This window comes from Gavialis gangeticus, unplaced genomic scaffold, assembly GCF_001723915.1.
Source record: "Gavialis gangeticus isolate Ggan-Ray unplaced genomic scaffold, GavGan_comp1, whole genome shotgun sequence".
In the NCBI taxonomy this organism is placed as follows: domain Eukaryota; kingdom Metazoa; phylum Chordata; order Crocodylia; family Gavialidae; genus Gavialis; species Gavialis gangeticus.
In genome coordinates, this window is record NW_017728996.1 from 51,797,841 (window position 1) to 51,825,436 (window position 27,596).

At 55.2% G+C, this 27,596-nt stretch overlaps 1 protein-coding gene across 5 annotated transcripts in view; it reads right to left on the bottom strand.

Annotated features, from left to right (window-relative positions):
• Positions 1-4,846: 4,846 nt before the first annotated feature.
• PARP6 (poly(ADP-ribose) polymerase family member 6) overlaps positions 4,847-27,596 on the bottom strand; it is a 47,302-nt gene continuing 24,552 nt past the window's right edge. Inside the window, exons 6-23 of one of the 5 annotated variants that reach the window (XM_019504504.1) lie at positions 26,814-26,904; positions 26,456-26,522; positions 25,319-25,468; positions 24,398-24,548; positions 23,255-23,308; positions 22,103-22,198; positions 21,129-21,221; positions 20,469-20,594; positions 19,560-19,625; positions 19,002-19,069; positions 18,246-18,294; positions 16,906-17,015; positions 15,280-15,352; positions 14,306-14,375; positions 8,874-8,953; positions 7,817-7,880; positions 6,448-6,532; positions 4,847-5,523 (exon numbers count right to left, since the gene is read on the bottom strand). In XM_019504504.1, the coding sequence (XP_019360049.1) occupies positions 5,421-5,523; positions 6,448-6,532; positions 7,817-7,880; positions 8,874-8,953; positions 14,306-14,375; positions 15,280-15,352; positions 16,906-17,015; positions 18,246-18,294; positions 19,002-19,069; positions 19,560-19,625; positions 20,469-20,594; positions 21,129-21,221; positions 22,103-22,198; positions 23,255-23,308; positions 24,398-24,548; positions 25,319-25,468; positions 26,456-26,522; positions 26,814-26,904 (1,596 nt within the window). In that variant the 3' untranslated portion in view covers positions 4,847-5,420. Of the gene's footprint in view, positions 5,524-6,447; positions 6,533-7,816; positions 7,881-8,873; positions 8,954-14,305; positions 14,376-15,279; positions 15,353-16,905; positions 17,019-18,245; positions 18,295-19,001; positions 19,070-19,559; positions 19,626-20,468; positions 20,595-21,128; positions 21,222-22,102; positions 22,199-23,254; positions 23,309-24,370; positions 24,549-25,318; positions 25,469-26,455; positions 26,523-26,813; positions 26,905-27,596 lie in introns of those variants that run through there. The other 4 variants (XM_019504503.1, XM_019504502.1, XM_019504501.1 and 1 more) reach the window with 4 other exon arrangements.

The window sequence follows — 27,596 nt, forward strand, 5'->3', positions numbered from 1 at the left end:
CTGTCCTCCCAGATCTCCCTTGCCAACACCCCTTCTAGAGCCAGAGCTGGGGGCTGTTCTGTCACCATGAGATTTATCTACTGAAATGGACCAGCTGTTCTCTTTGTCTCTGCTTACCCATGATTGCCAACTAGCCACAGCAACTGTATATAATATAGCATATTTTTTAATTCTATTATTAACTTTCTTTATAAATCATGGTTTAAAACAATGCAAGTTATTTCAGTGGGTTTGTGCAACAAAGGAGAGTTTGGAATTCCTTATCAGAGATCACTGCTGGACCAAGCTGCTGGGGAGAGGGGAACGGGAATTATCTGCTGCATATTTATCTGGGGGTTGGATTATTTGGGCGGGGGGAGGTGGAGGGAGGGGAAGGGAGGGCTATTTTTTTTCCTCCTCCAGAGACTTGAAATCCTTACAAATACGCCCAGTTGGGAGAGTCAGCCCTCTAGCTGAGTCTGTTCTGTTGGCAAGCACGCCCCCCTGCCCCTCCATGAGTCAGAGGCAGCCAGAACCACAGAGGCAGCTACCGAGTCTCATTCAAAAAACCAAAAAAAAATGCCTTTGTAGACCCCATGTCTCCCCCATGAGTTTGGGGTTGATAGATGCTGACAATGGGAGAGGAGAACATGGATGAGTCAAATGCTCTGGAGTGTTTATGTCATGGTGGGGAGGGTGGCAGGGGGGCACTGGTCTGAAACCCCAAGGTTGCACTTGGGTTGCCCTAGAGGGGCTGGAGAAAGGTGGGGTTGGCACACAACCCCTTGGTTCTTGGTTGAAGATGTGTGCTTATTTGCAAAGAGGCAGTCTGCTTTGCCATCGCCATCCCTCAGCTGGGCTGTCCTCATGCAGGGTTGGACAGGGGCACCCTGTCCCAGAAGCTCTTCTGTTCTCACCTTCTTGCTCTTTCCCCTTGGCTCCATCCCCACCGTTTTCATTGAGCACAAACACAGCAGTGACTGCCATATCTAAGGGCTAATTTTTTGCTGCCATAGCCTATTGCTACCTTGAAGGAATGACCAGGACACTTACAGGCGCGTTCTCAGTGTAAAGCTACCTCTGACATAAAGGCTGCTATCTCCTGGCTGTGCTCCATTGCACCACCCATGACAACACCCCCTCGCTCTCCAGCTGCCCTTCCCTGCTTCCTGCCAACAGCCCTTGAAAATGTTCAGGCTCCGTTGCCTTCCTCTTGAAGGCTCATTGTCTTATCTTTGGCCAAGCCCACGTGTCCTATGTCACGTCACCCCTGATCTTCCCCCAACCTGGGAAGCCATGGAACCAAACCGGCCACAGACCCTGCACCCACCTTAGTAAAGTTCCCGTCTGCTGTCATGAGGCTCAGAGTTGCTTGGTATTTGTGTACTGTGTCCAGGAGAGGCCGGGAGACGTCAGCTAGGAGGAACATGGGGGCTGAAGGCAACACTGCAAGAGCCACACTGAGCTGCTAGTGATGGAAGATACTCTTGGCATGATGGAGTCCTGCACGGTGTCCCCACTGTCCCTTTTTCTCCCAGACTCAGCCAGTGAGGAGGGGCTGGTAGAGACTGGTGAGGAGAGGTTTAATATGACAGGAGTTCATGGGAATATTGAGATCACAGGCAGCATCTCCCATCCCAGGATACCGACTTGAGCTCAGGTGCCCTCCCAACTGCCCATGTGGCTTAAAATGGCCTTGCCCAAGACACTGTGGGACCTGATCTCCTTCTCCCCAGCCTTTCTTCTCAGCTTCTCCATGCTGATGTGGCTTTTTCCCAAAAGCAATCATGGGAAGTGTGGGGGGTCCGGCCTAGCTCAGTTTGCTGGTGAGATACGTTCCAATCTTGCATTCAAGTCATTAGTTTTCCTGTCCGCACCCCTGAGCACGGCAGTCAGAGCAATGGGGATGTATCGGTCCAGCTAAATGCATTTCTCTATGCCTCAGACTTTGGAGGGGATGCCTGGGAAGTCTCTGACTGAGCAACGTGATGGAAAAGCTATTTCTAATTGCTGCTTTTTTTTTTCTTTTCTTTTTGTAGGGAGCAGGGAAATGGGGAGAGGGGAGGGTACGTTTCATCCTTCCAGCCCAATCACACTTCAAGGTAGCAGTCCCATATGTGAGTCTTTTCCCATGCGTTCCATTCTTCACCCAGTCCAGGACCAAGGTGGCTTTGTAAGAAGCTACCAACCCATAATTACCTTCCTTCTTTCTGAGGCACCAGAGTCCAACGTGGGGGCAGAGGTGCGCATCACTTTGACTAGCTAGCCACAGCCCAGGCAGCAAGTTGCTCCGCCAGCTTTGGAAGCCAGTTCCTAGGGTCTGGGTGGACACTGGGCTGCCGGACCAAATGGACCCCTCACACCCGACCATGGAAGGTCACTGAGAACAGAACATGCTGCTCCCAGCCCTCTCCTTATTTCTCACCCACCACTTCATTCAAGTAACATCTTTTTATTGTTTTCCAAAATATTTTTTTCAGCTGTTTTTTTTTTCCTGCCTTTTCTTTCTTTTTTCCTTTGTTTCCTTTTTTTTTTTTTTTTTTGCAATTGCCTACAGAGCACTCATTTCCCAGGAGGGGGAGCGTGGGTGGTGGGGAGGATGGTGCGTGGGGGGGAACAGACCACCAGGGGCTTTGAAATTCTAATTTATTCTGATTATTTTGAATGATTCTTCTTTTGCTTTCCTTGTAGTATAAAGAAAGACGAATGGAAGTTAACTCTGTAGCTCTGTAGTTAATGATATTCTGCTTAGACTGAAATAAAGCACAGTCCAGTGGGAATTTTCCCTGTTGTTTCATGTGTGAGTCTCTTCATCTTTGTGTCTCTGCCCATCCGCAAGATGTGGCCAAACCCAGCTGACAGTGCCTCTTGGCACGTGGCTTCCGGCACGATGCTACAACCCTGAACTATCCGTTTTCACTCTTGATCTTTCTACATGGCCCACATGGTGGCTCTGACCATATCAGCTCGGCTCCAGTGCCATCTGAGCAAACAGCCCCAAAAGCCAGTTTTTGATTTACTGGGACAGGGAGAAATGGCAACAGACACAAGATCTTCCCAGAGAGGGAGAAAGGGAAAGAAAGCTCTCTGCGCCATAGCGCTGTGGGAGCAGCTGCACTCTTTCCGGAGAGCTGAATCTTTCGTGTCAGCCGCTGGGCATTGGGGTCTGTGCTAAGGGGCAGCTCCTGCAGCAGGAGAAATCGTGGTTCCTCTGGAAGACTTTACATTCTGAATTGCCCCCAATTTAAGGAGACTCCATTTTAAATGGGGAGGGAGGCGTTTGACATGAATGGTTTGGAACGTCCTCACCTCGGCCCAGCTGATGTCAGTAGAAGAAAGAAGTACCCTGCTCCATCTTTCCAGCTCGGGCTGGTGTCCTAGAATAAAGGTGTCCCAAATCAGAGGTCTTCTCAAAAGATGTGGGGTGAAATCGTGCTCTCATGGAGTTCACCAGGGTTCGAATTTCATTGATGGCCCTAAATTTCCCCGGCATCCTTGACTCCTGAAATGAAAAGGATACCTCCTGGTGCTGAAGCACTGGCCCACTACTGAGGTGCCTTTCTCCCATAGAAATTCAAATCCCATCTCCAGCACGCCCAGCCTAGGTCCTGGCCAGGAAGCGCCACAAAGCGTTGGAGCCGAGCAGTGTCACTAAAGAGCTGGAACAGGAGGAGCTTCATATCACAGGCCCTGATTCAGCCAGACCTTCGACGCAAGCAGACGTGTAACATGAACAGCATCATTGACTTCAGTGGAGCTAGGCATGGGCTTAAAGCTGGGCAAGTGCCTCCAGCCCTTGCTGAATCAGAGCCAGTTTCTCCTCAATGGAGGCTGGGGACCTGGGACAAGCCGATGGCTTCAAGGCTGTCAGCACGCACAGAGGTGTGTTAGGGGCACACATAAGCAGGGCAGATACAGGCAGCACAGGCTGCTACAGGACAAAGCTCCTTTCTGAGGCCTGCAGGCAGGGCAGCTCTGGGAGAGTGGCGCAGCATCTCCCCTGCCTGGTGGAGCAGCACCAGCTTGGTGCCGATGGCAGATCTGTCTTTCCTGGGGATGGTGGCTGAGGGGAAAGGAGCCCGGTGAGCTTGACCAGACCTGGCTTGCCTGGCACCAAGCACTGTAGGTGGGCCTCGTCCCTCGTGACGGATGCCCCTTCTGTATTGATAGCACTGGCGAACTGGGAGCTCCTGCATCTTGCCACTGCCAAGACAACTTGCAGTCAGTAAATGGACCATGTCCCAGAGCAACGCTGCAGAGACAGGAGCTTGGGGAGCATCCTTACAGGTCCTCTCACATGCCAGTCAGCAGCTCTGCCCGCAGGAAACTGCCGTGGTGGAGACTCCTACTGGTCATCACCTGCTCTGTCAGCAGTGGGGAGCAGGTCTCAGCCTCTGACTGCCAGCCAGTCAGCCACCATCCCTCTTGCCCACAAGAAGCTCACGTCACTGAATACCTAGTAGCTTGCCCTGGCTGGTGACGGTGTGGTTGGTGCCTCCTGGAGAAGGGCTGCTGTCACAGCTCTCCAAAGCTTGGCTGGCACTGCTGCACCAAGATGGTCTCACCGAGTGTTGGCAGGCACTCATTTCTGAGCAAGGAGAGATGGCAATGGGGGGGGCACAGCACCTCCTCCAGGTGCCAGGGGGAATAGCGAAACCAGCACATGAAGGGAACCAGCCCCCACAGCAGGGTTCAAATGCTCTCCCCAGGCTCTACGCCCAGGTCCTTCAGCACTGAACCCCAGAGCTCCACTCCTGAGCCAAGAGAGCAAGACCTTTGCGTGCGCGCAGCAGTAGACGGTTATCTTCCACAGGCACCAACGAGTAGACACGCCGCGAGCCCATGACACCACTGGAGAAGTCAGGGAGAGTTTTTTAAAGAACTTTAATAAGCTAAAACCATTTTTTTGTTTCGTTTTTGTTAGTCGTTAAAAACGTCATCACTGTAAACGTGAGAATGGCCACCTGCCCCGCCGCAAAGGCCAGGCCTGCGGGCAGAGGGCACATGAGTGAGATGGGACGTGGCAACGGGCTCCTTCGCGGTGCTGGGACAAAGGGACTTTGGGGCCAGGTTGGGGAGGAAACGGGGAAGTATCCACAAGTCCACCCCTTCTGCATTCTCTGTTTTACATCTATGTACAGGCAGAAGCGGAGCCGGGGGGAAAAACTGACTCGCTGCTGGGCTTCTGATGTGGCACCACAGCCATCGCTGTCCAGACGGAGGCGCTGGCTAGAGCAGCATGGCCCTCCCTGAAGGAGGCGGCTGAGGCCTCCCCTCATCCCCGACCTCCCCCACCCCCCTTCTTCCCGGTTCCTTCTTCCAGCCGGTGTTTTCATTGCTCCAGTCGGCAGCCTCGGACACCTGGCTCCTTCAGCCCATGTCGAGGGGAGGGAGCAGTCGCTGGCTCCCTGCACGAACAAGCGGGATGCTCCGTGCGCCCCTCAGTTTGTGTAGACCTGAGTTCCAATCACGCGCATGATTTCCTTCTGGATTTTGGGGTCCTGAGTATTAATGTTGGCGTCTCCTACTTGTCCGTCTTCGTACCTGCGATGGGGGAGAACTCCATGAGGGGAGACACAAGGATGTGGAGGCCCACGGGGCTAATAACAAGCCTTGTGCAGCTCTGCCCAACAAGGGGAGCTTCCATACTGGGCTGTGGCCCATCAACAGTGTCACTCTGTGTGGACAGAGGAGCCTCTGCCTTCACACGCGGGCGCCTCACACTGAGCGACAGGACCTGGATACCACGGAGCTGCCCTCATGCTGATGAAGAGGGCACTTCACTTAAAGCACCCACACTGAGCCACACCTGGGGATGGTCCTGTCTGTTAATGCTCAGGACACAGAGCCTGTGAAGGGGCCTGAGCATCACTCATTGCCCTGCTCTTGGGGTGGAGGCAGGTCTCTGCCTAGGCAGGATGTGGCCAAGGCCAGGCTCCCAGGGACTAAATGCAGCCCCCTCTGCTGGGATGCAGATGCTGTGCATGGGGATCAAGGGCTCTCTGCCCCCACACTCCCTCCTGAGCTGCTGCTGCCTGCCTTCAACAGCACCCCATGCTCACATGTATCAGCCATTGAGCCATGCCTGCTCTACCATGCTGGGGCTCCCCGTCCGCCTGTTGCTGACCCCAGGTAGGCAGGCAGGGGGCTGAGAATGCCCCATCCCTATGTCCCAATGCAGCTCTGGCCAGGAGCTCTCCCCCTGCCACCCTGCAGTGCCAGAGGGAGAGGGGGCGGCCACAACTGCGAGGCCTGGCTGCACTGGCGTGGAGGCTGCGCTTGAGATCCATGTGTTGTGTGTGTGGGACGTGCCCCCTGCCCCCACTGGAGCTGTGCTAGGAAGCATGGGCCACAAGTCCCTTTTCTCCAGGGCTGGGGAGGGCTGGTGCCCATGACGTTTAGCAATCTCCTTTGCACTCTTGATGCCCTGGCCCAGTCTGGTCAGCCCCACCACTCCCCAGTACTCACACAAAGAAGAAGCGGGTGCAGACGTGGTCCGAGACTGGGCACACCCAGATGTTTCCGTGCTTCTGGAGGTCCTTGGAGGTGATCACTGCCAAGAGGGAAGGCCATCAGACAGACGCCTGCCCAGCCCAGCCAGCCCCACCCTGTCCCTCATCCTGCACTACACCAGTGCCTTGCCTTGGACTTTGGCCATGATGGGCCACATCCTGCAACTCCCAAAGAGAGTGAGCTGCCTCCTGGGACCCTCCTTGCCCACCCCAGAACCAGGAGGTGGGTGCCGGCCGCTAAAGGACAATAGGGTATGGATGGTGCTGCGCAGCAGTGCAGCCAAATGTCAGTCCCAGGGAACTGCTCTAGACTAAGCCATAACCCAACAGACTCCTGTTCCCACAGAACAGGCGCCCGTCCCAGCAGCCACCGTGAGCATTTATTCATTCATTCATTAAGTTCTGTCCATTAGTGACATTTACTGGCCAGTGCTCTGGAGGTACCAGACCCCAGATCAGAGGCTCTCACACTCCCCGTTGATGTATTACTAGTGTCCAGCCACAGTCTTTGCCGTATAAGCAGAAAAAAGGGTGGGAGGGGAAACTGAGGTACCAAGCAAGGAAGGGACACTCCACTGAGACCAAGGCTTATTTAAGTGTCCACAGCAACCCATGCTGCTTTACTGCCTCCCTTCCCCTGGCAGCTCACTGAACTGGGGGAGAAGGTCAGATCATCAGCATCCTCCTGCCCCCAGGAGAGCTGTGGGATGGGGGAGCCAAAGTCACCACCACCATGTGAGGAGGAACCCAAGTGAGCAAAGCCAGCCACGGCTCTCATGGATGATGTGGCATCATTCCCCTCCCGCTGTGGTACTCGCATCATTCCCCTCCAACCATGGTACTGGCATCCCCTACATCCGTAGCATCATGGATGATGTGGCCACGGATAATGTGGCATCATTCCCCTCCAGCCGTGGTACTGCCCTGGACAGGCTGAGACACTCCCGTAAAGGGAAACAAACCCATGTGGGCTTCCATGATGCTCACAGCACAGGAGCCAGGGACCTCTTTTGTTACAACCCCTCTCCTCGGGTAATCCATGCACCGGGGTAGCTAGGGAGGACAGCACGAGTGGGATGATGTCAAGAGCCACTGTAGGAATGGGCAGGAGTCCTGAGCAGTGTGCCTCTCCCACCACGGCATGGGGACAGCAGGCACCAGGGACACAGCCCATGCCAGTACTAGTGACCTCGGACCTCAGAAGGCAGACCAAAGGTGCCCACAGCACCCAGGGCTGATGCTCCACACCCTTGTTGCTGTATTATTCCCAGGGGTAGAGAGTGAGCCAGGGCCTCTTCTTTCCCCTCACCCGCAGCCCCTCTTACCTTCACAAAGTGCTATGCAGTTCAGGTTCCGGCTCTGCAGGAACCGTGACTGGATGGACCGGGTCTGCAAACGATCCACACAGAGCCAGCGTCACCGCCTGCCCCCTGCCTCTGCTACTCGGCAGCCCGGCCTGCCCCAATGCCCAAGCCTGCAGTGTGACTCCAGTGCCCAGCTCCTCCATCCCACGTTTGCCCTTCCTTGGCCTCTGTCATTTGCACAGATGTGGGTTTTGTGGCCCTGCTCTCATCTCAGGGGTGGCTCTCAGGCTCCATCCCCTTCCCAGTACTCAACAGGCTGGTCTCCAGGCTGCTTAAAGCCTGCCACCCTCCACGGAGCGGTGCCTGGGGAATCTCCAGTCGCACTGAGTCCAGGATTTGATGCAGGTCCCATGCAGAGGTTTATGGCACTGACTTGGGCTGTGCATGGGGTGGGCAGGCACTGACCAGGGCTGGGGTGCATACACAGAACTATACTAGTGCAGCTCAGCTTTGTCCCCAGCCCCCCAAATTCCCTACTATTCCATGTCTCTGGACACATAATAAGACTTTCGGCTTTGCACAAATGGCCACAACAAATACCCCCAGACATCTCTTGTAAGGCATGCAAAGGATGTAAAACCAGGGCTCCTGATGTAGAAGATCAGGGTGATCACCAGACAGGAAGGTGAGTACAAATGTACCAGTTTTGTGGAGAGGCAAACTGAGGCATAGGAAGGGGGTATACAAACTGCTCAGGGCTGGCTTTGAACCCAAAGCTGCACTGCTATCAGTATGAGCAGTGCTCAACTGAAGCCAAGTGCCCAGGAAAATCCCATCTAGAGAGGCTGTCACATGTACAGTCAAACAGGAGAGTGGAAATGGGTGCAGAACCCTAGAGTCCTGATGCTCAGTCACCTGCTCTACCCACTGGACAATGCTCCCTCCCCAGAAGTACAGCAGCAGCAATGTATTATGGGCTATGTCATACATCAATTTTGACACCCCTTGAGGTCAGAAGAGCAAATACCCTGTGTTGCTCCCCAGTCTACCCTGCCCCTCATCCCTCGGGGCAAGTTACCTGGGGGATGGTGTTCATCCGGTTATATCTCTGGACCAGCTCATCCTTCGAGGGCATCCGGTGCTGTCCTTTCCCCATCCCTGTTTGGCAACAAAGTCACAACAGCACCACGGATCAGTACTTGTGCACCCAAGGCCTCCCTAGGGCAAGCATGTGCCACAGGGGACAGCTGCTTTCTGAGGGAGATGGCAGGGGGCTGTGCTGGGCAGGCTACTTCGAGTGGAGGGCAGCAGCACTGCATTTACCACCAGCCACCCCCGGCTGGGTGGGACAATGTCATCAGACAACACATGGCTGACAACACAACCCGCAGCAGGATCTGAGGGGCACAGATTTCAAGGCAGCCCAGGCCAACGGCCAGACATAGAGTTGACATGGTGAATATATGAGATGGATCCTGGCTGAGCTGGGAAGCACTCTCGCTCTGCCAGGCGCCCTGAGGAGGAGATGCTGATTAACTAGGTTCTTACATGGTTCCTCCTCACCTGGTACCACACAGCCATGTCTAGAGCTAGGCTCTAGGATTAGCCCCATTTTACAGAGAGGAAACTGAGTCATGAGGTAGATTCAGAAGCATGATCAAAGCCACAGAGAGCTTTTACAGCCAAGCAGGGAGCAGACCCTCTGTCTCCTGAGTCACAGTCAGTGCCCCTACCCACTATGCAGCCTTTCCTACCCTATGCCCAGGCCTTGCCTTTGACATGTAATATCCTCTGTAACTTAACACGTAGCAGGCTCTAAAAGAGCAGGGATCTACAATAAAGTGTTACCAAAAGGGCTGCATGCTGCCTGTTGGAGAAGTGACATAGAGACACCTACAGTGCTGTGAAGTCACCATTAATGGTAGCCTGAAGGGTCAGGGTGGAGTGGTGCCCGGGTGGTGGGAGCCCGGGGGTTGGGATATCTCAGTCTGGAGGCTGTCACTGGGGTTGCTTCGCTCAACACGCTGTTGGGCAGAGCAAGCCTGACGGCCCTAAGCTCAAGTAGTAGAAGCCATCAGCGCTCTTGTTGGCAACACAGGCTCCCTGACTTTCTTGTGTCTGGCTTATGTTGGCACCCTGAGACATGCACCATCACCAAACACTCCTGGACCAAGTCTATGCTGCCCAGGCAATTTCTGGGCTCAGGGCATGAAGAGAGTCAAAAACAAGCTGCCAAGGGCCTGTTCCTGAAACTGTGATGGGTCTGGCAGCTCTGACCGACAGGGGGGAAGGCCTGTACCAGGGCAAGATGTTTCAGTTGGGCTGGAGGCTAAGGCTGGAGCAGACATCATCTTCTGCCTCCCTCTGCCTCACAGACCTGCCCAGGTTGCCTGAGCCCCAGATCATGAGAGTGACAGTTTTGGGGGCCCATGGGGTGCCCCGAATGAGGGCTGTGGGAATCACAGTGCTCCTGCATTTGCCTCCACGTGTGGAGTTGGTACCAGAGCACATCCCTGCTCCCCAGCCTCCATGGACCAAAAAAAGGATCAGTAAAAGCCCTAAAAGCCAGGGCTGTATGGAAATCTCCTTCCACACCCCGAGCACCCCTTTGGCCCTGATGGTGCTGTCTGGCCAGTAGCCATGATGCCTCTGGCTGCCAGCCCCCAGAAGCGGGCTCCTGCAGAAAGAGGCACCTGATTGGCTCTGGAGCAGGCACTGGGATTTGCCTGCTCCTTTAAGGGAGCCAGCAGCCCACGAGGCTGCTTGCAGGTGTCAGAAGGGAGCTAATGAGGGACTCACCTGACCAAAAGAGGGCTCAGGCTGGGGCTATATAAACCCAGAGCCTGCAGGGGTAGGGAGTCTCTCTCCAGCAGTCAGGAAGTGAGGAGCTTCTGGCTGTAGGGGCTCTTGAAGGGACTTGGCTCTTGGCTGAATGACTGTGCAGGCCTGGGAACAGGGTCAAGTTCCTGAGACTGGGAAAGACTGGGGTTACAGGCAAGGGGCCTTATTCTGTGTTAAACCCCTACAGGGATCAAGATGCCTGGCAAAGGGCAGGGATGTTTCTTATTCATTTGAGCTAAACCAGTAGTTTAGCCTATTGAGAGAGCCTCAGACTGAGGGTGGGACCCAGTGAGGAGCCCAGGAGCTTAGAAAAAGACTGGGACACAAACTGGGAGGTCCAAGAGAGATCAGGGAAAGGTTGAGCTGGGCCAGAGGGTCCACAAGCCCAGAGTGCCCCAAGCTGGACTGGGGGGTCTGAGCCTGGAGGAGGAGCTGTGTGTGGGACTGGGGGGTCTGCGAGCCCAAGGGGGCCAAGTATGTAAAGAGGAAGATCAAAGAGAGAACATGCGTGGGGCTTGGGATGTGGTATAGAGGAGGTGAAGCAGTTGTGCATCTTGCCACTAAGGCTCTTGGTGCCCTGCAGGGACCTAGTAAGGCTGAGGGCTGGATTGAGGCTGGAGGGGTCTCGGGAGAGACCCAGTGGGAACTTACTGGGATTAGGGCTTGCTCTAAGGCCTGTTGGCAGCCTTCCTGAATGAATATTTTAAGAACAAGGTGTGGCAGGAGAGTAACCCAGGGAGAGTGGCATTGGAGGTTGAGCCAGGCAGGAGTGCTAAGGCTACTAGGGAGCATCATGGCCAACCGTGTAACAACAAACCCGTCACAGTCTCCAGCAACTTTTGCTGCAGGGCTTGGGGCTGGGGTGACACATGGCTTGGTACAGCTCTCCCACTAGCCACACCCTTGCTCTCCGCTGGCCAAGGAGCCACAAGGATGTTTGCAGAGGGGATGGAAGTGGCTATGTGATGGGTGGCCATCCTGCCTATCCACACAGCCCTGCTACAGCTTCAGGGCTGGGGCTGCTCTCCCTGTATCTCACAGCACAGGGAAGATGCAAAGTATCCATCAAGGGACATGGGGCTGAATGCAGAGGAGGCTGGCTAGGTTAGGACAGCAGACAACAGATCGAGCTAGGTCGGTGGTGCTAGGACCTCCCCTCCCTTCCATCATCACCAGCCCCAGACAAGACAGGTGGGGCCTGATGGAAATGTCTCAATGCACCAAAATACTTTGTTTCCTGAACAGGACTGCTGCTCCCTACACACTGCCAGCTGCAGCTGGCAAGTGGCTTGGCTCTGCACAGGCAGCAACCGATTTAAAAACAGACTGGAAGAGAATCCCTCAGCTCTTTGGGGGCCCTTACCCACCCCTGGGCAGGACCCATGCTCCAGTAAGGATTACCAATGCAGAGTCCAGGATAGGCCAGGGCTTGCTCAGGTTTGCAAATGATCTTGCCACACTAAGTGGTTCCAGGGACCTTTTGGATAGTCTACCGAAGTCAGTAGGGCTAGACACTTAAATCTAGCCCTGAGATCATCTGCACACACAATGCCTGTTTTTTAGACTCCACCATGGAGAGATGACTACCTCAGATCACAAATGTAACACAAAGTCCAGTGAGACTGTGTGAGAGAGAGAGACCAGGCGAAGTGGTGGGCTGAGAGCAGTGTCCTGATGCCAGGTTCCTGCTGCATCCAAAATTTCCACTGAAATCAATCGCTAAGAGCCTTTAGTGTGCAATCAAGGCAGGACTGGCCCACGTGCGGGTCAAGATTTCTTACAACGGCCTTAGCAGAGGTGTTCCAGGGAGCACATGGTGATTGGGGAGGGTCAGAAAATAGGGCATCTTTCCATTGAAATCCCTGCCAAAATGGAAAAGCCATTTTTAGCAGAATATTTTTTCAGACTTTTTTTCAGATGAAAAATTGAAAACTGGACAACTTTGGACATAACATTTCAATCTGGAAATACTGCTGTAAGAGGTCTGACGGGAGCTGTAGTTCAGCCAACTTAGGCTCCCGTTATTCTTTTTGAGATGCACATCTTCATCGGCCTCCACTTCCCAGGAAGCACCACGGTCTCCCGCTGGAGAGGGTAGGTGTTACCTCACAGACCCCAGTTGTGGTGCATCGTGGGAGACCAAATGTGGGCAAGGAGCCGGGTCCCTAGCACAGGAACTGTGGGGAGCTGGAGTGTAGCTGAGCTCCCCCAAGGCACCGCAGCAGCATTTCTGACTCAACAGAGTTTGGTTTTTCAGCCAAAAGTGACTAAATGAATTATCTGTACTTCTAATTTTTTACTAAAACATTCGTTTTTGAATCAAAGCATGAACTTTCCATTTAAAAAAAAAATTGTCAAAAATCCAATATAAGGTAAAACTTCCAACAGGGCCTAATCTCCATGCATTTCCATAGCCATTGGCTCATTGGCCTTTTGTGCCATTACACTCAGAGAAGCCAAACGGTGTGAAAAAAGGGCCCCAGTGATTATCCCATGATCTGGGGGCCCGAGCTCATACCAGAGAGAGATTCCCCATCCCCACCCCCCCACATGCCACTCAGTGGTGATGAGAGCAGCATGGCGGCACCGGGGCCCAGTCGGCTCCAACAGCAAAACCATAATTGTCCTCGCTGATGGTGACCTCAGGGGGAACGTACTGCACGGCCAGTGACTGGGGGGGGCGGGGCTGGTAGTCATGGGAGCCTCGGTCATCCTTTGAGCGCTGGCTACCACAGGCATGCACCATATGAGCTGGAAAAGCACCTTGCTGCCTAACAGAAAGGCAGGACCCACTGTTTTATGAGACTGGACCTGCCAAACTGCAGGCTGCTTCCAGGCACTTGGGCCATGGGGACAGTGGCCACATGAACCAAGATCCCACCACTTGAGGCCAACCCTGTCTCTTATAGGGAGTACCCACACAGCCAGGGCCTGCCTCACCCCGCAGCATCCATCTGTTGGGAAAGCTACTATGCAAGCAGGCGGCTGCAGAGTACACAACAGCCAGCTGACGGCTAAAGACAGGTGCGGTTGCTCTTGCTTCCAAGGGACAGGGGTGAAGGAAGGTATGGAGGGATTGCACAGCTGACGGGCACGTGCCCTGCCACACACAAGAGCCAATCTGCTGAGGCCTAAACTTTCAAAAAGATGGGTGCAATGATATGCCAATCACTGGACTAGCTCCCCCATCACCATTGGTTAAACCTGCCTCTGTCACTCACATGCCCAGCTTCCCTGGCATGGCACAGAGGATGGGCTGATAGGGACAGGAGGGCCTGGGGGTGCTGATGACAATCATATAGGGTCTGGTGGCAGAAGCCATGTCTAGAGCGGGGTTGGCAGTTTGCAATAGAAGGTGAGGCCAGCACTTGGGGATGGATCTGAGAAGGGCTTCCTGGGCTGGCACTGACCTGATATGGCGGTTGTGCCCTGCAGCAACACTGTGGGGCTGGGGCAAAGCCAGAGCACGTCTACAGCAGGTCTGTGGATCACCACAGCAAAAGCATCTTGGCTCCCTCCCTTCCCCCAGCACTCTGACCTGCCAGGCCCTGCCGTCACCCTGGCAGGCTGCACTTGCATGTACATGCAGGGGAACATGCGGCTTACAGATGCCATGGGACAGGGCATGCACAGACAGGTGGAGAGATGGCAGGGCAGAGAGCCTCTTACCTGAGTATCCAAAGGAAATACTGGAGATGGGGCTCAAGTAGATGCCTTTGCCATAGGCTGCTCCATGCAGCTTGCAGGGAAACACCAGTGTGAGCAACACGCACAAGGTGCGAGCAAGTGGTGAGGAAGTCAGCACCCCATCGCCCCAGCCTCAGTGAGGATAGGAGCAGATACCATATTATCCCAGCCCAGGAGAACTGGGAGAGGGGAGATATCCAGAGCACGGACACTCTGGCAGGTATCAGCTGCACATCCCTACCCACTGCCAGCCTCTCCGGCCTTCCCCTACTTCTATCATGCTATCCATTGACTCCGCTCCATCCACCTTACCCCTACCTACCAATCTGTCCGCCTGCCCCATGCAACAGGCCCTGCCCACCAGGCTGTCTAATTATATCTGTCTGCCTGCCCCTTCCAGGAGCAAGTAATTCAGGGCTGCAGCATGCCATGGAGAGGTGGGTGGGTTTGTGAGGCTTGGCTGTCAGATTTAAAGCTGCAGTGTGGCAGGGAGGAAGAGCAAAGACCTGGACACATGACCTTCACCCACAGCACACAAACTCACAGGACTTCCTAGCAGCAAAAAACAGTGCTGCACGCCCACCTCTCACAGCATCTAGAAAAGTCCCCAAGGTCAGGAGGGACAGGAAGGGTTAGCTACCTCAGCAGGACACAGTCAGGACCCCTGTGCTTGAGAGTGCATTGTCCATGGACAGCCCACCAACCCAAGGGCCACCACACTGACACAAAACCCTACTGCAAGGGACTTGCTGGAGCCCAGCACTGCGGGGGTTAATCTTGGCTCTGGACAGGTTGGGGATCTCCAAGCCGCCGGCTCCTGGATGTCTTGGGGAGAGGCACTGAAAAGCCTAGGTCATCATGCATTTTACCAAGCACCAGCCCATGTTATCCTCTGAGCGGTGCAGAAAGGCCACAGGCTGCCCCGGGGCGGGGGGGGGTGGGTGCGGGACCATTACCTGCAGTTTGGTGTAGGACGCATTGACCAGCCCATTGCGCAGGATGGAGTGCCAGTTCTCAATGTGAGAGCCACTGCAAGAGCAAGGTACTGGGGGGTCAGCAGCATGGCCCCGTGTGGACTGTCCTGCCACTTGCACCCCGTCCTTCCCTCCCTTGCACTTAAAACCATGGCCACACACTCTCCAACCTCCAACACGTGCAGCTTCCCTGGCACATACACATCCTCCACTCAGACCCACAATCACATGTACCATCTCTGCCTCACATCCATATCCTTCCTCCTCCTGCTCAGTATGACACACACGCACCTTTCTTTCTTTCTTTCTTTCTTTCTCAGTGTCTCTCACACACACCCTCCACTCAGAATCACAAACCCTTCCCTCCTTCTTTGTGCATCCTCTCGCTGCTTGTTCTCCCCAGCCCTGTCACCCCCCCCATTTCCTCTTGCACCACCTGCATGGAAACGCACACACATCCTGCCTCCCTCACAACTCAGCCTCCATGCCCACTGCCCCTCCACATCAAGGCCTAGGGCTGGGGCAGGCAATTATTTTGGGCAGAGGGCCGCTTACTGAGTTTCAGCAAACTATCAAGGGTCACATGACAGGCAGCCCAGAGCAGATTAATATTAATTTTCCAAATTTTTTAGGGGCCCCGTGGGCTGGATAGAATGGCCTGGCAGGCCGCATCCAGCCCCTGGGCCTCATTTTGCCCACCCCTGGTCTAGGGCCCCACACCCTCCCTCATACTTACACACTCACTAAATCGTGCCCCCAAACACACACCGACACACCCCTCCCCTTTGCTCTGCTTCATCAGGAGACACTCTCATAAAGTCCCCTTGTGAACGGCTCTGGGCCCTGGGGCAGAATAGTGGTTCAAGCTAAGTGGAGATACTGGTCTGCTCCCACCATGGAGGATAAACAGCAGCAGCCCCGCTGAATGAGCGCCCTGTTCACAGTGGGAAGGAAGCTCTCTGGACCTCCTCTACCCACTGCACACGTGACAGTGACAGGGGCACAACAGAGGGTTAGAAAAAGCAGAGCTGGGATAGCCTCAAAAAGGGCCAGGACCTGCCTGGTGCAGATAAGCAACTGCCAGTCTAGTGGCTCCTTCACAGCCTCACCCCTGGTATTTCCCCATGGGAAGGGGTGGGCACACCAGGCTCGGGTTGTCCAGCCAGCAGCACACTGTTGCTACAGTTTGGCAGGCAGCAAGCAGTAAAACAAGGCAGAGGGGTGTTAGCCAGCTGCTGACTGCCCTGGAAGCCAGTCCCCATCCCTGGGCCATGGATCAAGTTATTTCTGCGATCATCCACAGAAAGTCCCCATCCCTCGGAAATGCTTCACCTTTCCGTTGTCAGGCTAGCTCTAAGGGCCTGACCCAAAGCGCTGCTACCAGCACAGGAAGAGATCAGGTTATGGGGCAACGGGTTCATTCTGGAGCAGCTGCTTCTCCATCACTGTGCTGTCCCCCGTGCTATGGGGCAACTGAGCAACCACTCCCCAAAAGGCCAGCCAGCCCAGACCCCCTGTGGCCTAGCAGCCTTCACAGGAAGGAGTAGCCAGGGAAGCTCCTTGGTGCAAGTGGGCAACAAGAGGGAGCCTCCCTCTCTGTGGACTTACTGGAAAGCGAAGGTGCTGCCGTAGAGTTTCTTGGCTGTGCGGAAGCGGGCTTCCTTGGCCGGGGGACTACTCAGCAGGAGGAACTGGTGTGAGGTGTGCATAAATTTCAGCTGCTACCAAGGGAAACATATGAGCAAAAAAGAGAAGGAGCAAGAGAGAGAGAAAGAGAAAGAAATAAAAGAGAGAGATCATGCACGGAAGCTTGGTTCAACGCTGCCCCCAGCTCCACCCCCCAGTTGCTGCCCAGACCAGAGCAGGGGCAGGGCTCAATGGTGCATGGACACTGGGGGAGCCACTGGTAACAGGATAGAGGCAAGTTGAGCCCCCAGACAGCTCCTGTTGGAGCACAAAGAGTCATGACAGCATGGAGGTCAGTGCTAGACACTGCTACCCACCTCTCAGCCCTACACAGCTTGGGACAGTCTGAAAGCCATTAGTGGATACTCATAAGCAAGCGCCTTGTATCTGGCATCCTGCTGGACTCATGCCCCTGTCATGAAGATGCCACCGCCAGGACTGAGAAATCCCTGTTCTGTCCCTGAACAGGCTCTTGAGTCCAGGAAGAAGTCACCCATGAGGGATGGGGGACTGCTCAGCTATTGCGTATGTACCAGAGGGGACTCCAGTCCTGGGGATAAGGAGTGGGGAAACGCCCACAACAGCTGGAGCGGACCTGCTCAGATGCCAGCTGGGCAAGGGGAGGCAGGTGCTAGGACCCTGCCTGCAGACAAAGGGCTCTTCTGCTGAGTCACACTGCTGGCACTCACTGGCAGAGCTAAGGGCTGCTGAGTCATGCCAGCAGAGGCGGCCCATTGGCACCAACCCAGGAGCAGAAGAGGGATGTCAGGAGCTGGGGAGGCCGAGAGAGGGGTTGCCCGGCTGTAGGCCTGAGCCAGGCCAACGGTGTGGGGGAGAGGAATGGACGGCTTCTTAATGAAGTCACTACAGCAGGGCACGCACACGCCACCGAGGCACCCCGCCGAGTACACACAGCTGAGGGGATGTTTGCACACACCACCCTGGTCTTGTCTGCATCACCGTTCCCCCACCACACACACACACGCATGCGCACACACACACATCCTGCTGTCCTAAGCCCTAGTGCTTCCTTTTCTATTTGCTCAACTACCCTTGTGAGACCCAAATCAGGGGGGTGACTCCGCACCCTGTGGGGCAGGGAGGCTCTGCTGGGCAGAGGCTCAGATGGGTGGAGGTCATTCCTCCTTCTCTCTTGGCAGCAGGGCTGCACCCACCAGGGGTACAACACCAGAGAGCAGGGTGTCTGCCAACCTGACCCCAAGGGGAGGAGATCCCACCCCAAGAGGGGAGCAACTGCTTACCCTGCTGAGAGGTAGCTTGACAATGTGTGACCTGTTGCTGGAGATTATCCTGGGTAGTGGGGGAGAAAGAGACCATTAGCCCACAGGAGTGACAGCCAGCCCCTCTGGTGTGGTTTCCCACCAAAATAGACCTGACCCCTGGCCTAACTGGTGGGCTGTCCTCAGCATGTCAGAAGACAGTCAGATGATCCCCGCTGCACCTCGCTGGGTGCATTCACAGGGCAAAGAGTCTGTCCTCAGAGCTGTTGCCTTTCAGCCTTCACTATCTGCTCAAGCTGACCCCCAAGCATCAACCCTGCAAGAGATGGCTGCCCAGAAACTGGCCACAAGGGATGGAAAAAGGCTGAGCCACATACTCCTCCCAGAGTCACAGGTCCCTGTATGGCACCCCCAGAAGCACAGCCACACAGACACAGCTTGGGGGGCACCTTCCTAAGCCAGGCCTGGCACAGGGGAGCCCAGGAGCTGGGCACAACCTTCACTCCAGGCTCAGAGACACCCAGGCTTTTCCTTTCATTGATGATCCTGGGTTTTGACCTTTCCTGCCTTGGGGATGGTGACACTGTGGGGCCCAGGAAGCTCAGCCCCTCCCTCTCTCCTGGGTGCTCTTCCAAGAGGAAAGGTCCTTTGGTCCCCTGCCCAGCCCTCTGAAAGTGCACCCCTTTGTGAGCGGGTGCATTCACCCCCTGGCACCTCACTTGTCCTTCTGGCCCCTGCTCTAACTCAGCCCGGCTCAGAAGCCCACTGTGGGGTTACCATTGCAGTAGCGGGTGTGCAAGAGGGTCAAGCTTGTCCATCTGTTTCTTGATTTCCAGATACGAACCCTGCCAAAGATAAGTCAGTGATTGCAGCTACACATATAAGGTTCCCCCAGTCATCAGGCAGTCAACCCAAGTCAGGACAGGCCTTGGTCAGAAAGGCCTATCCAAAAGCAGACCATGGAGTCTCTTTCACACAGGAGGGGAAAGCACATGGCTCATGTGCTTTGGTAGTGGGTAGAACAGAGGGTCACTAGTAATCCTGGGTCGTGAGGGCTGGGGCAACAGACAACTACTCAGGAGCATGTGGGTCCTAGACCCAGCTTGGCTTTCAGTGAGGCACTTCTTAGGACAGAGACCCCCACTCACTGTATATCGGGCAAGGTCTGCCACAATGGAGCCCTGGTCATGGTCCCAGGCACACAAATGCAGAGCTCCAAGGAGTCCTGAGATAGCTTGCTCCACCCTGGCATGGGGAAAAGCAGGCGGCTGGAAGCCATCCCACAAGGATGGGGTGGGAGGGTCAGATGTTCAGGGGAGTGGCAGCTCTGGGTACCTGGGTCATCTCCCGGATTGACATCACGCTGTCCAGGGCCTTCTGCAGACGCTCATAGTTCTTCTTCTGCAGCACACGGGAAGGGAGGGACAAGTGTGTCAGCCTCTGCTCCCTGCCAATCCCCACACCTGATGCGAGGGACACTTCACTCACAGGTTGTGACCTCCCTGGGAGACTCCGAGTCCCTGCATGATCCTCTCCCTTCCACCCCGTCTCCCACACATCGCATCAGAGCTCAGTGGGAACAAGGATACCACAGTCAACATTACAAGTAAGAGGGGCCTTGGACCTGATTGCAACCTGCCCTCTTCCTCTTGCATGGAACTGCCCCAGCGCTCTGGTCTGCAGCTGCCCATAGAAAATGGATGCCAACTTCAGGGCGCCTGTCCCAGGCCACTGTCACCAACTGCATCCTGGAGGGCTAGGCCCTGTTCTGATCCCAGCAACCCCTGACCCTGGGCATCTGCCTGGGGATATAGGGGTTGCTAGGGATGCTAGATCTGCTAGATGCCCAGGGTCAGTCGACAACCAGGAAGAGGACATCCCTCTACATGACAGTGTAGCATCTCCTACCCCTCCAGGGGCAGCCATGTCTGGAAAGGTCTACGTACACACTGCCTGCATGATATAGCCAGCCTGCTACCCTGATGTGAAAGCAATGAGCACCCTGTTCACAGTGGGAAGGAAGCTCTCTGGACCTCCTCTGCCCACTGCACAGATGACACTGACAGGGGCACAATAGAGGGTTAGAAAAAGCAGAGCTGGGATGGCCTCAAAAAGGGCCCCATGCCCAGTTTGGTGACCCCCCCAGACCAATTCCTGGAGTCTCACTTGCTGCCCTTCCCTCTCATTTTAGTCCGGCAGTGGCACAAGGAGCCCCCTCAGTTTTCTGACCCCCCTTGCACTCACCTTGGGGTTAAAGGCAAGTGTTTTTGGATCGTTGGGGTCCACCACAGAGGGGTAAGGCTCAAAGATGATGCTCTTGCGTGGAGACTCCAGGGCAGCCCGACACATGGCCACAAGCAGGTCCACCACCTGGGACAGAGGGAGAGGGGCTGAGAGGAGGAGGAGGACAGGCACTGGGAGAAAGGCCCTGAGCTCTCTGTCACCCCTAATCACCCTTTGCTAGTCCCAGCCTCACAGGGGCTGACCCTGGTCCCACCCGAGTCACAGATTAGTTTTGCCTTTGGCTTCACGGGGAGCCAGCTCAGGCCCTGCTGCAAGATGCATGACAGAGGCTGCCTGTGTGGCAGTGAGCTGCTTCCAAGGCATAGGGCCCTGATCAGGAGCAGGGAGGGATCTGCTCTATACAAGGTAGGGAGAAGATGTCTGAGAAGCACCCCACAATGCAGTGCTCCTCCATGCTGACTCCAGTTTCTCCCAGTGCTGGGCTTGGGCTCCCGGGAAGGACAACTCCTCAGAGGGCTTCTTGCCTACCATAGAGACAGATCCCAGGCCACTATAGCTCTCCTGCTTCCCTAATTGCTCGCCCTCTAGTTAGATGGAGATGGCCCTTCTTAACCCTTCCTTCCCCTGCCCCCAGTGAAGTTCTTCACTTGGCGCCGGCACCTCTGCTCCTGTGGCCACCTCCTCCGCAGCCCCGGACATCACTCCTAGGGTGTAGAAGGAGAAGACACACAGCTCCCGTGTACACACAGCCGGCTGCAGGGGAGACAAAAGCAACACTAGGGGTCAAAGGTAGGCTTGTGGGCTGGCCACTGTGGCACTTCCACATCGCTCTCCAGCCCTAGCTCCAAAGCCATGTGCAGTGAGAGTGGAGAAAGGTCTGGTGTCTCTGCAATGCTGCTCTCACCCCCAGGGGCTGCGACCAGCACGTGCTGCTGGGAGGCTGTTACCATATGCACTCTGGCAGTATGACCACACACTGATGCATCCTGGGAACCTGTTTTGTTTCTGCTTAGGGTGGCAATTGTGGGCTCCCGCCCGCGCTTTGCTGAGGGGCACAGAAGCAACCGTGGCTCTGTGACAATCCATCCCCCTTCTCCACACCTTCACTTGAGGGGCTCAGACAGCTTGGTGCAGGCGCCCGCACTGGCCAGCTGCAGCCCCCCAGTGGCTTGCTACAGGAGGGTGCGAGCATATGGGGAAACTGAGGCCCAGGCTGACTGAGGCACAAGGAGGAGGGCAGATGAACACTTGTGTGCTGTTTATGAGTCAGACAGCAGGGGGCAGCAGCAGAACAGGCAACTTTCCCTCCGGCGCAGGCCAGCGCAATGCACGCACCATGCTTCATCCCCAGGGAGACGTCCGGCCCCACCAGCCCAGGAGTGTTGGGGCAATAAAAAAGTACATGAGGGATGGGGAGGGGAAGGAAGGAGGTACCTTCCACCCCAGAAGCCAGGGTCTCTGCTTGACCAGGGAGCAGATGGATCATGATGGAACAGCAGAGATTTCCCAACTCTGGTTGATCCACGGGACACCAGGCCTCTAGCCATGCCAAGGGCTCATCTTCTGCCCCAGGGGCACTTCTCCACCCTGGATGAGCAGACAGTGCCACAGGCACAGTCTGGGGCAGGCCGTACCTTGAGCATGGACCCGTTCTGGAAGACGTGCTGCTCGTCACACACCACGCAGTACTCATTCAGGGTGGGGATCCGCTGCTCAGCGTACTTCATGATCTGCAGAGATGAAGCATGGGAGAGTAGGGTCAGGAAGAAACCCCAGCACCAGCCACCCTGCACCCCAAGGAAGATGCCAGGACAGGCAGTACCAGACTGTGCAAAATCTCACACTCGGTGGGTACCACGTCATCAGGCAAATGGCAGATCTGGGCTGCACTGGCTCTGTCCAGTCCCACCTGCTGTCTTAGCGACCAAGCTGGGCAGAGTTCACCTACACCCCATGGAGTTACACCCCAGGTGTAGGAGTTACACCCTCATGCACTTGGCCCCAATCGGTCAGCCACTGCTCTACCCCCATACATGTGATCTGAAAGGACCAGCAGCAGAACAGGCATGATCAGGGGCAAGTCTGCAGAGCTCATCATGTCCCAGCCTGGACTGACACAGCTCCTCATGAGCGGTGCCAGACACATTTGCAGCATCCCATGACAAAGGAACTCCTCTTGCTATCGCTGGACGTGACTCCTGGAAGCCAGGTGGCAACCTGGATACCTGGGATGAAGGCTGGAGTCGTGGCCTGGGACATGGGAGCCCTGAGTACAACAGTGTATTGAATGTCTCCCTAGCCAACACACTGATGAGTGTGCCCATGCCCAGCCCTCAAACTTCACTGCCTCGCAAAGGAAATAATCAGTCGTGGCAGAACCATGTCCCTGACACCCCCAGATGGACCCACTTAGCTGTGAAGAGCAAAGCTATCTGTGGTACCAGCCCTGGCAGTGAGGGGCTCTGAACTGTGATGCACAGACCAGATGGGAGCTCACTACGGCACCTGGGGCTCTGATGCCATAGTAAGGGGCACAGAATAAAAACAAGTACAGCCAGGAGCAGGAACAAGACATCTGTGTCTGAAGATGGGGCCTGTGGACAGAGGGACTGCCCACTGGTCAGTACAACCTCTCCACCAAGAGGACAGTACCCACAAACCAGGGCAAATCATAGCCAGGAAGACTCCTGACTCCCATGACTTGAGGGAAGAGGATTAAAGCAGGGAGTTCTCAGTGGGGCAGATGGTTTCCAGAGAGAGAGAGCTGTGTTAGGGACTTGATTTACCTGGACAAGAAATCCATATTCCAGCGTGGGGATGTTCTTGCAGTGGCCACCAACCTATAGAGAGCACACAAAGCAGACCCAGTCGTGTCACCCCCCATCCCTTCCACACACCTTCCTGCCTTCCACCGACCCCACAGCCTGTTGGTGGGGAGATAAAGCTGGCAGCAGGGCTGAATTCACATCTCTCAGGCCACAGGCCTATTCAGGACATTTTGCCAGACTCAGAGAATGAGCCACCTTCTGGCCTTGCCCCCCATTTCTCCCAGTCTCAATCAGCATTGTATAAAATCCCACAGCTCCAAGGGGCTCCAATATGCTTAGGGCCATTTGCATGGCTGAAATCTGCACTGAGCATCCATGCCAGGGCAGGCAGGACTCTTCTGCCCTCTCACACTGCTGGCAGGTGTTCAAACCATGCACCAGGCTGCCAACAGGCTGCCACGTTGTGGCAGAAGTAGCTGGTCAACTCCCCACCTCGGTATCAGGGTGCCAAGAGTGGCTTCCTTGGGAAAAATAATGAGAGATCTAGGCTACGAGGGAGCAAGAACTATCTCAAGATGGCGGCTTAGACTGAAGAGCCCAGTGTATTATTGTGGCTGAGTTCCCAGTCCAGCCAGGCCCCAGAGAGAGGGTGCATTCAATCTCCAACTCAGCGCCTCAGTGCTCTACTAATGAGAGCAGGGTGATTTGGTCCATTCATGCTCCCACGGGGCAGAGTGTAGGGAAAATACCCGTCATCCTCCTCTGGATGCAGCCCCAGAAGGACAGCAGACCTCAGCACCATCTTCTAGGCTGAAGGAAATGGCCAGGCACTCAACGCAACATTACTGCCAGGCCAAGCCAGGCTGACCTCAGTTTTATTGACCCCCAGATCTGGTCAAGCTGTTACAAGACACAGTCTCCCAGCCAAGATGGGATTCACCAACCCTCCAGCAAGGCACAGTGTGTGCTGCAGAGATATGATGCCACGGGGAGGGGAGGCCACCAGGGTACCTGGAGAGGGGACACCCCTCCAAATGCCTGGGAAATAGTGGGAGGACACCCTGGAGAAGCACGTTCAAAGAGCAGTGAGTGCAAAGTGCACCCAGAGCCAAGGGGGATGGAGAGGAAACCCACCAGGATGCTGAATGGGGCGACACCTGCCTGGGTGCTGGGTGGGTAGCCAAACACCTCCACCTTGGGGTTCTTCATGGTGCAAGAGATGGAGCGGTTCATGAGGCGATTGACCCGGAGCTCTGGCACCCCCAGCTTGCCCTTCAGCATGGAGTCCTGGATGACGGGGAAGCTGGGAGACCTGGGAGGCAGAGGGAACCATGAGTGCCACCCCAGAGCCTCCCACCCATGGCTGAGGGCTGAGCCTGGGGCTGGCCTCAAGCTGCCTAGAGGGCCAGAGCTATCACCACATGGCCACCTGGCACAGGGTTAAGGAAAGCCACTGCAGAGTGCCCCACAATCCCCTCAGTAAGGAGAACAGCAGGCCCCACTCCACAAAGGTGGGGAGGACTGAGCAATGTCTGTCATTCACTGGACCTGGTGTATCAGCACAGCCCAGCTGGTGCAAAGGAAACCTGAGGCTGGACCTGATCCCTAGAGGGGCAGCACCAGACACAGCCCTGATACAGCACCACCCACCCCATGAAGGTCCCACACAGCTTCACAGAGTCCTTGCCCACTTTACAGCTACGAGCACGCAGGTGATCTGTATCCAAACTACACAGTAGGAAGAGGACCCATGCTAGTGAGGATATTGAAGCTCTTGGAAGGAAAAGGCAGGACATCCAAGAGAACCAATGAGTCTCTGAGGCAGCAAATGAGGGGACTCACACAGTATGGGGCAGGGGCACCCCAGCCCCACAGCTCTCACAGCACGAGTGGCAAGCAATGATGGAGACAAGGGAGAGGGGCTGGGGGGAGCAGGGAGGGAGGGAAAGTAGAGAGAGGGGGAAGTGCAAGTCTGGGAGCACTAGGAGAAAACCCAGTTCAAAGGAAAGAGAGAGCCAGCCTGAAGACAGAGTTGTGCCCTGGAGGCCACTGCCCTAGTGGAAGTGCCTGGGGCAGCCTTACTTGGGGATGGGGGAGAAGATGCTGAGCCCTGCTCGGAATTTCTTGATGGTGCCGCTCGACTTGAACCAGCTGTGCCGCTTCTCCTGCTGCGTCTTCAGGAAATCGTTGCTGAGGTGTTTCCATTGCTGGGAAGTGAACATTCCCAGGATCCTGGGGGGGAAGGAAAACACGGAAACCCTGGTCAGTTGCTGCCAGGACCAAAGGAAAAATCATAAAGGCACCTAAAAACTGATCCAGTCTGTGGGGCTGGACCCAGACAAAATGCTAGCTCTGAAGGCTATGTGGAGGCCTTATCCAATTCCTGACGGACTCTCACAAAACTCAAAGGGCCTGAATGTTTCTTGTGAGATTTTCTGCATTGTGTGACCCATGAGTGGGGCTTTGTAAAACCTACTAAGCATATATAGGGCTACACAGGCAACAGCCAGGCCTAGCATGCTTGGTATGGAGTAGGCTTCTGCTCAGGGGAGGTCTAAGAGTCCAACAGCAGAGGACATGGCAGGTCAGGACGGAGATGCATTGGCAGAACAATGAGGGAGGCAAGGCCCGAGGGGAACTCCAGGTGAGGAGGAGGTCTGGGTCCATCCAGGCCTTGGTCTCCTTTGCTGAGTTCTCTACCAAGGATGCCAGCCAGCGCCAGCTGCCTTGGGAGCTGGGCATCCAGAGATCATCCCCCACTTCACCTGGTTCCATTCAGCTTGGGCTGGATTTGGCCTTGGGGTGGAAAGTGCCACATCCCTTACCAGTCCCCCATGCCAGCAAGTCCCACGAGCAGACTCTGACTGCAGCACAGGACTGCAGCACATGATGCTGCCCCAGCCCACAACTGGGCTGTTAGGTCCCATGGGAATTCAAACAGAACCAGTGTCTTGGGGATGTGCACTCAGGGTTGTTTCCCACTGGATTTTTGAGTCTCAGGGAGCCAGCAAGGAATGACATTTCCTCAAAATGAAACCCCTTATCATTTTAGTCTCTGGTTCCTCAAGGCAAGACGGTGGTCTGGGAGAAGCACAGTCCAATAAACATAGATGAAGCAGAGCCCAAACCCTGCCTTGATCCCACCCCCCTGCACTAACAGGCTCTTAGCTCCCACCCTGAGTGCAATGCATTTTACAGTGTTGATCTCCAAGTCCTTACTTTTTCAGCTGAAGACCCAATCCAAACCCCTCCTTATTGGATGGCTGGAAAACCTCGATGGACGGTTCTGTAGAGAAAGCAGAATCAGCAGGCATTGGTCTCAAGCTGCCTGCCGTTTCCATAGATCGCTCCCCATTGCTCTCGCCTGTTTAAGTGCAAGTGAAATAGAAGGGGTGGGAGCACAGAGTTTCCACTGTGGGGCTCCTGCCCCAAGAAACCTAATCCCAGGAACCTCCCAGCCCTAATGGGACGGTCCCAAGGTGAGGCTACATTTCCCATCAACTCCTTGAGGTGATTCTGAGCAAGATGAACATGGCTGGCCTACTGCAGCCCTCCCCCAGCCTGTGTTTGCACTCACCGGGTCCATCTAGGTACTGGGAGAGTGAGAACCGCAGCCTCAAGATGATGGGCTCGGTCCGTAGGACCTTCCAGGCGGTCGACACCTCCTCCTGCAGAGAGAATCAGAGCATCATCGCCACATGCTATGGGACGGCAGAGATATCCAGGTCCCAGCTTCCCTCACACCATTCACCAGATAGCAGCAGACCAAGAGCCTGATACTGATAAGTACTGATCACCTGCTGCTTGTTGGGGTGTTCACCCTGCAGAAGCATTAGGGAGTGACAGAAGACTGGAGACAGCATTGACGCCTGTCTCTGACTGCTACCTGTGGGGTCAACCATTTTCCCAGTGTGCTGAGGAACATCCTAGTCCCACTGCTTCTATAGTCTGACTGCCCAAAAGGGTGCTCTTCCCGATCCCTGGGATTCCCAAAATGTAGAGTGACTCCCAGGTTCACAGCAACACCCTGACTATAGACAGGGGCAGCAAATGGCTCCTTCACCTCCATCTCCATGTGTGGTGACCCTCTTCCGGGACTCTCCTCAGGGAACAGAAGTCAGAAATGTCCCTAGTCAACAATTACTCAGTCCCTGGACTCACTGAGTAAGGAATGAGTAGAGCTCCTTGGACCTGGCCCGTTAATGACAATAGTGAAGCAATGAGTGCTTTTGTAATTTCTGAATGCATAAATTCTCTGGAAACGATGGACGTTTTCATCCAGATGTAGTGAAGCCAGGGAACAGGTGTATCTAGAAAAGCCACACAACTGTGGCATTGAAATCTGAGATCTTACTGCAAA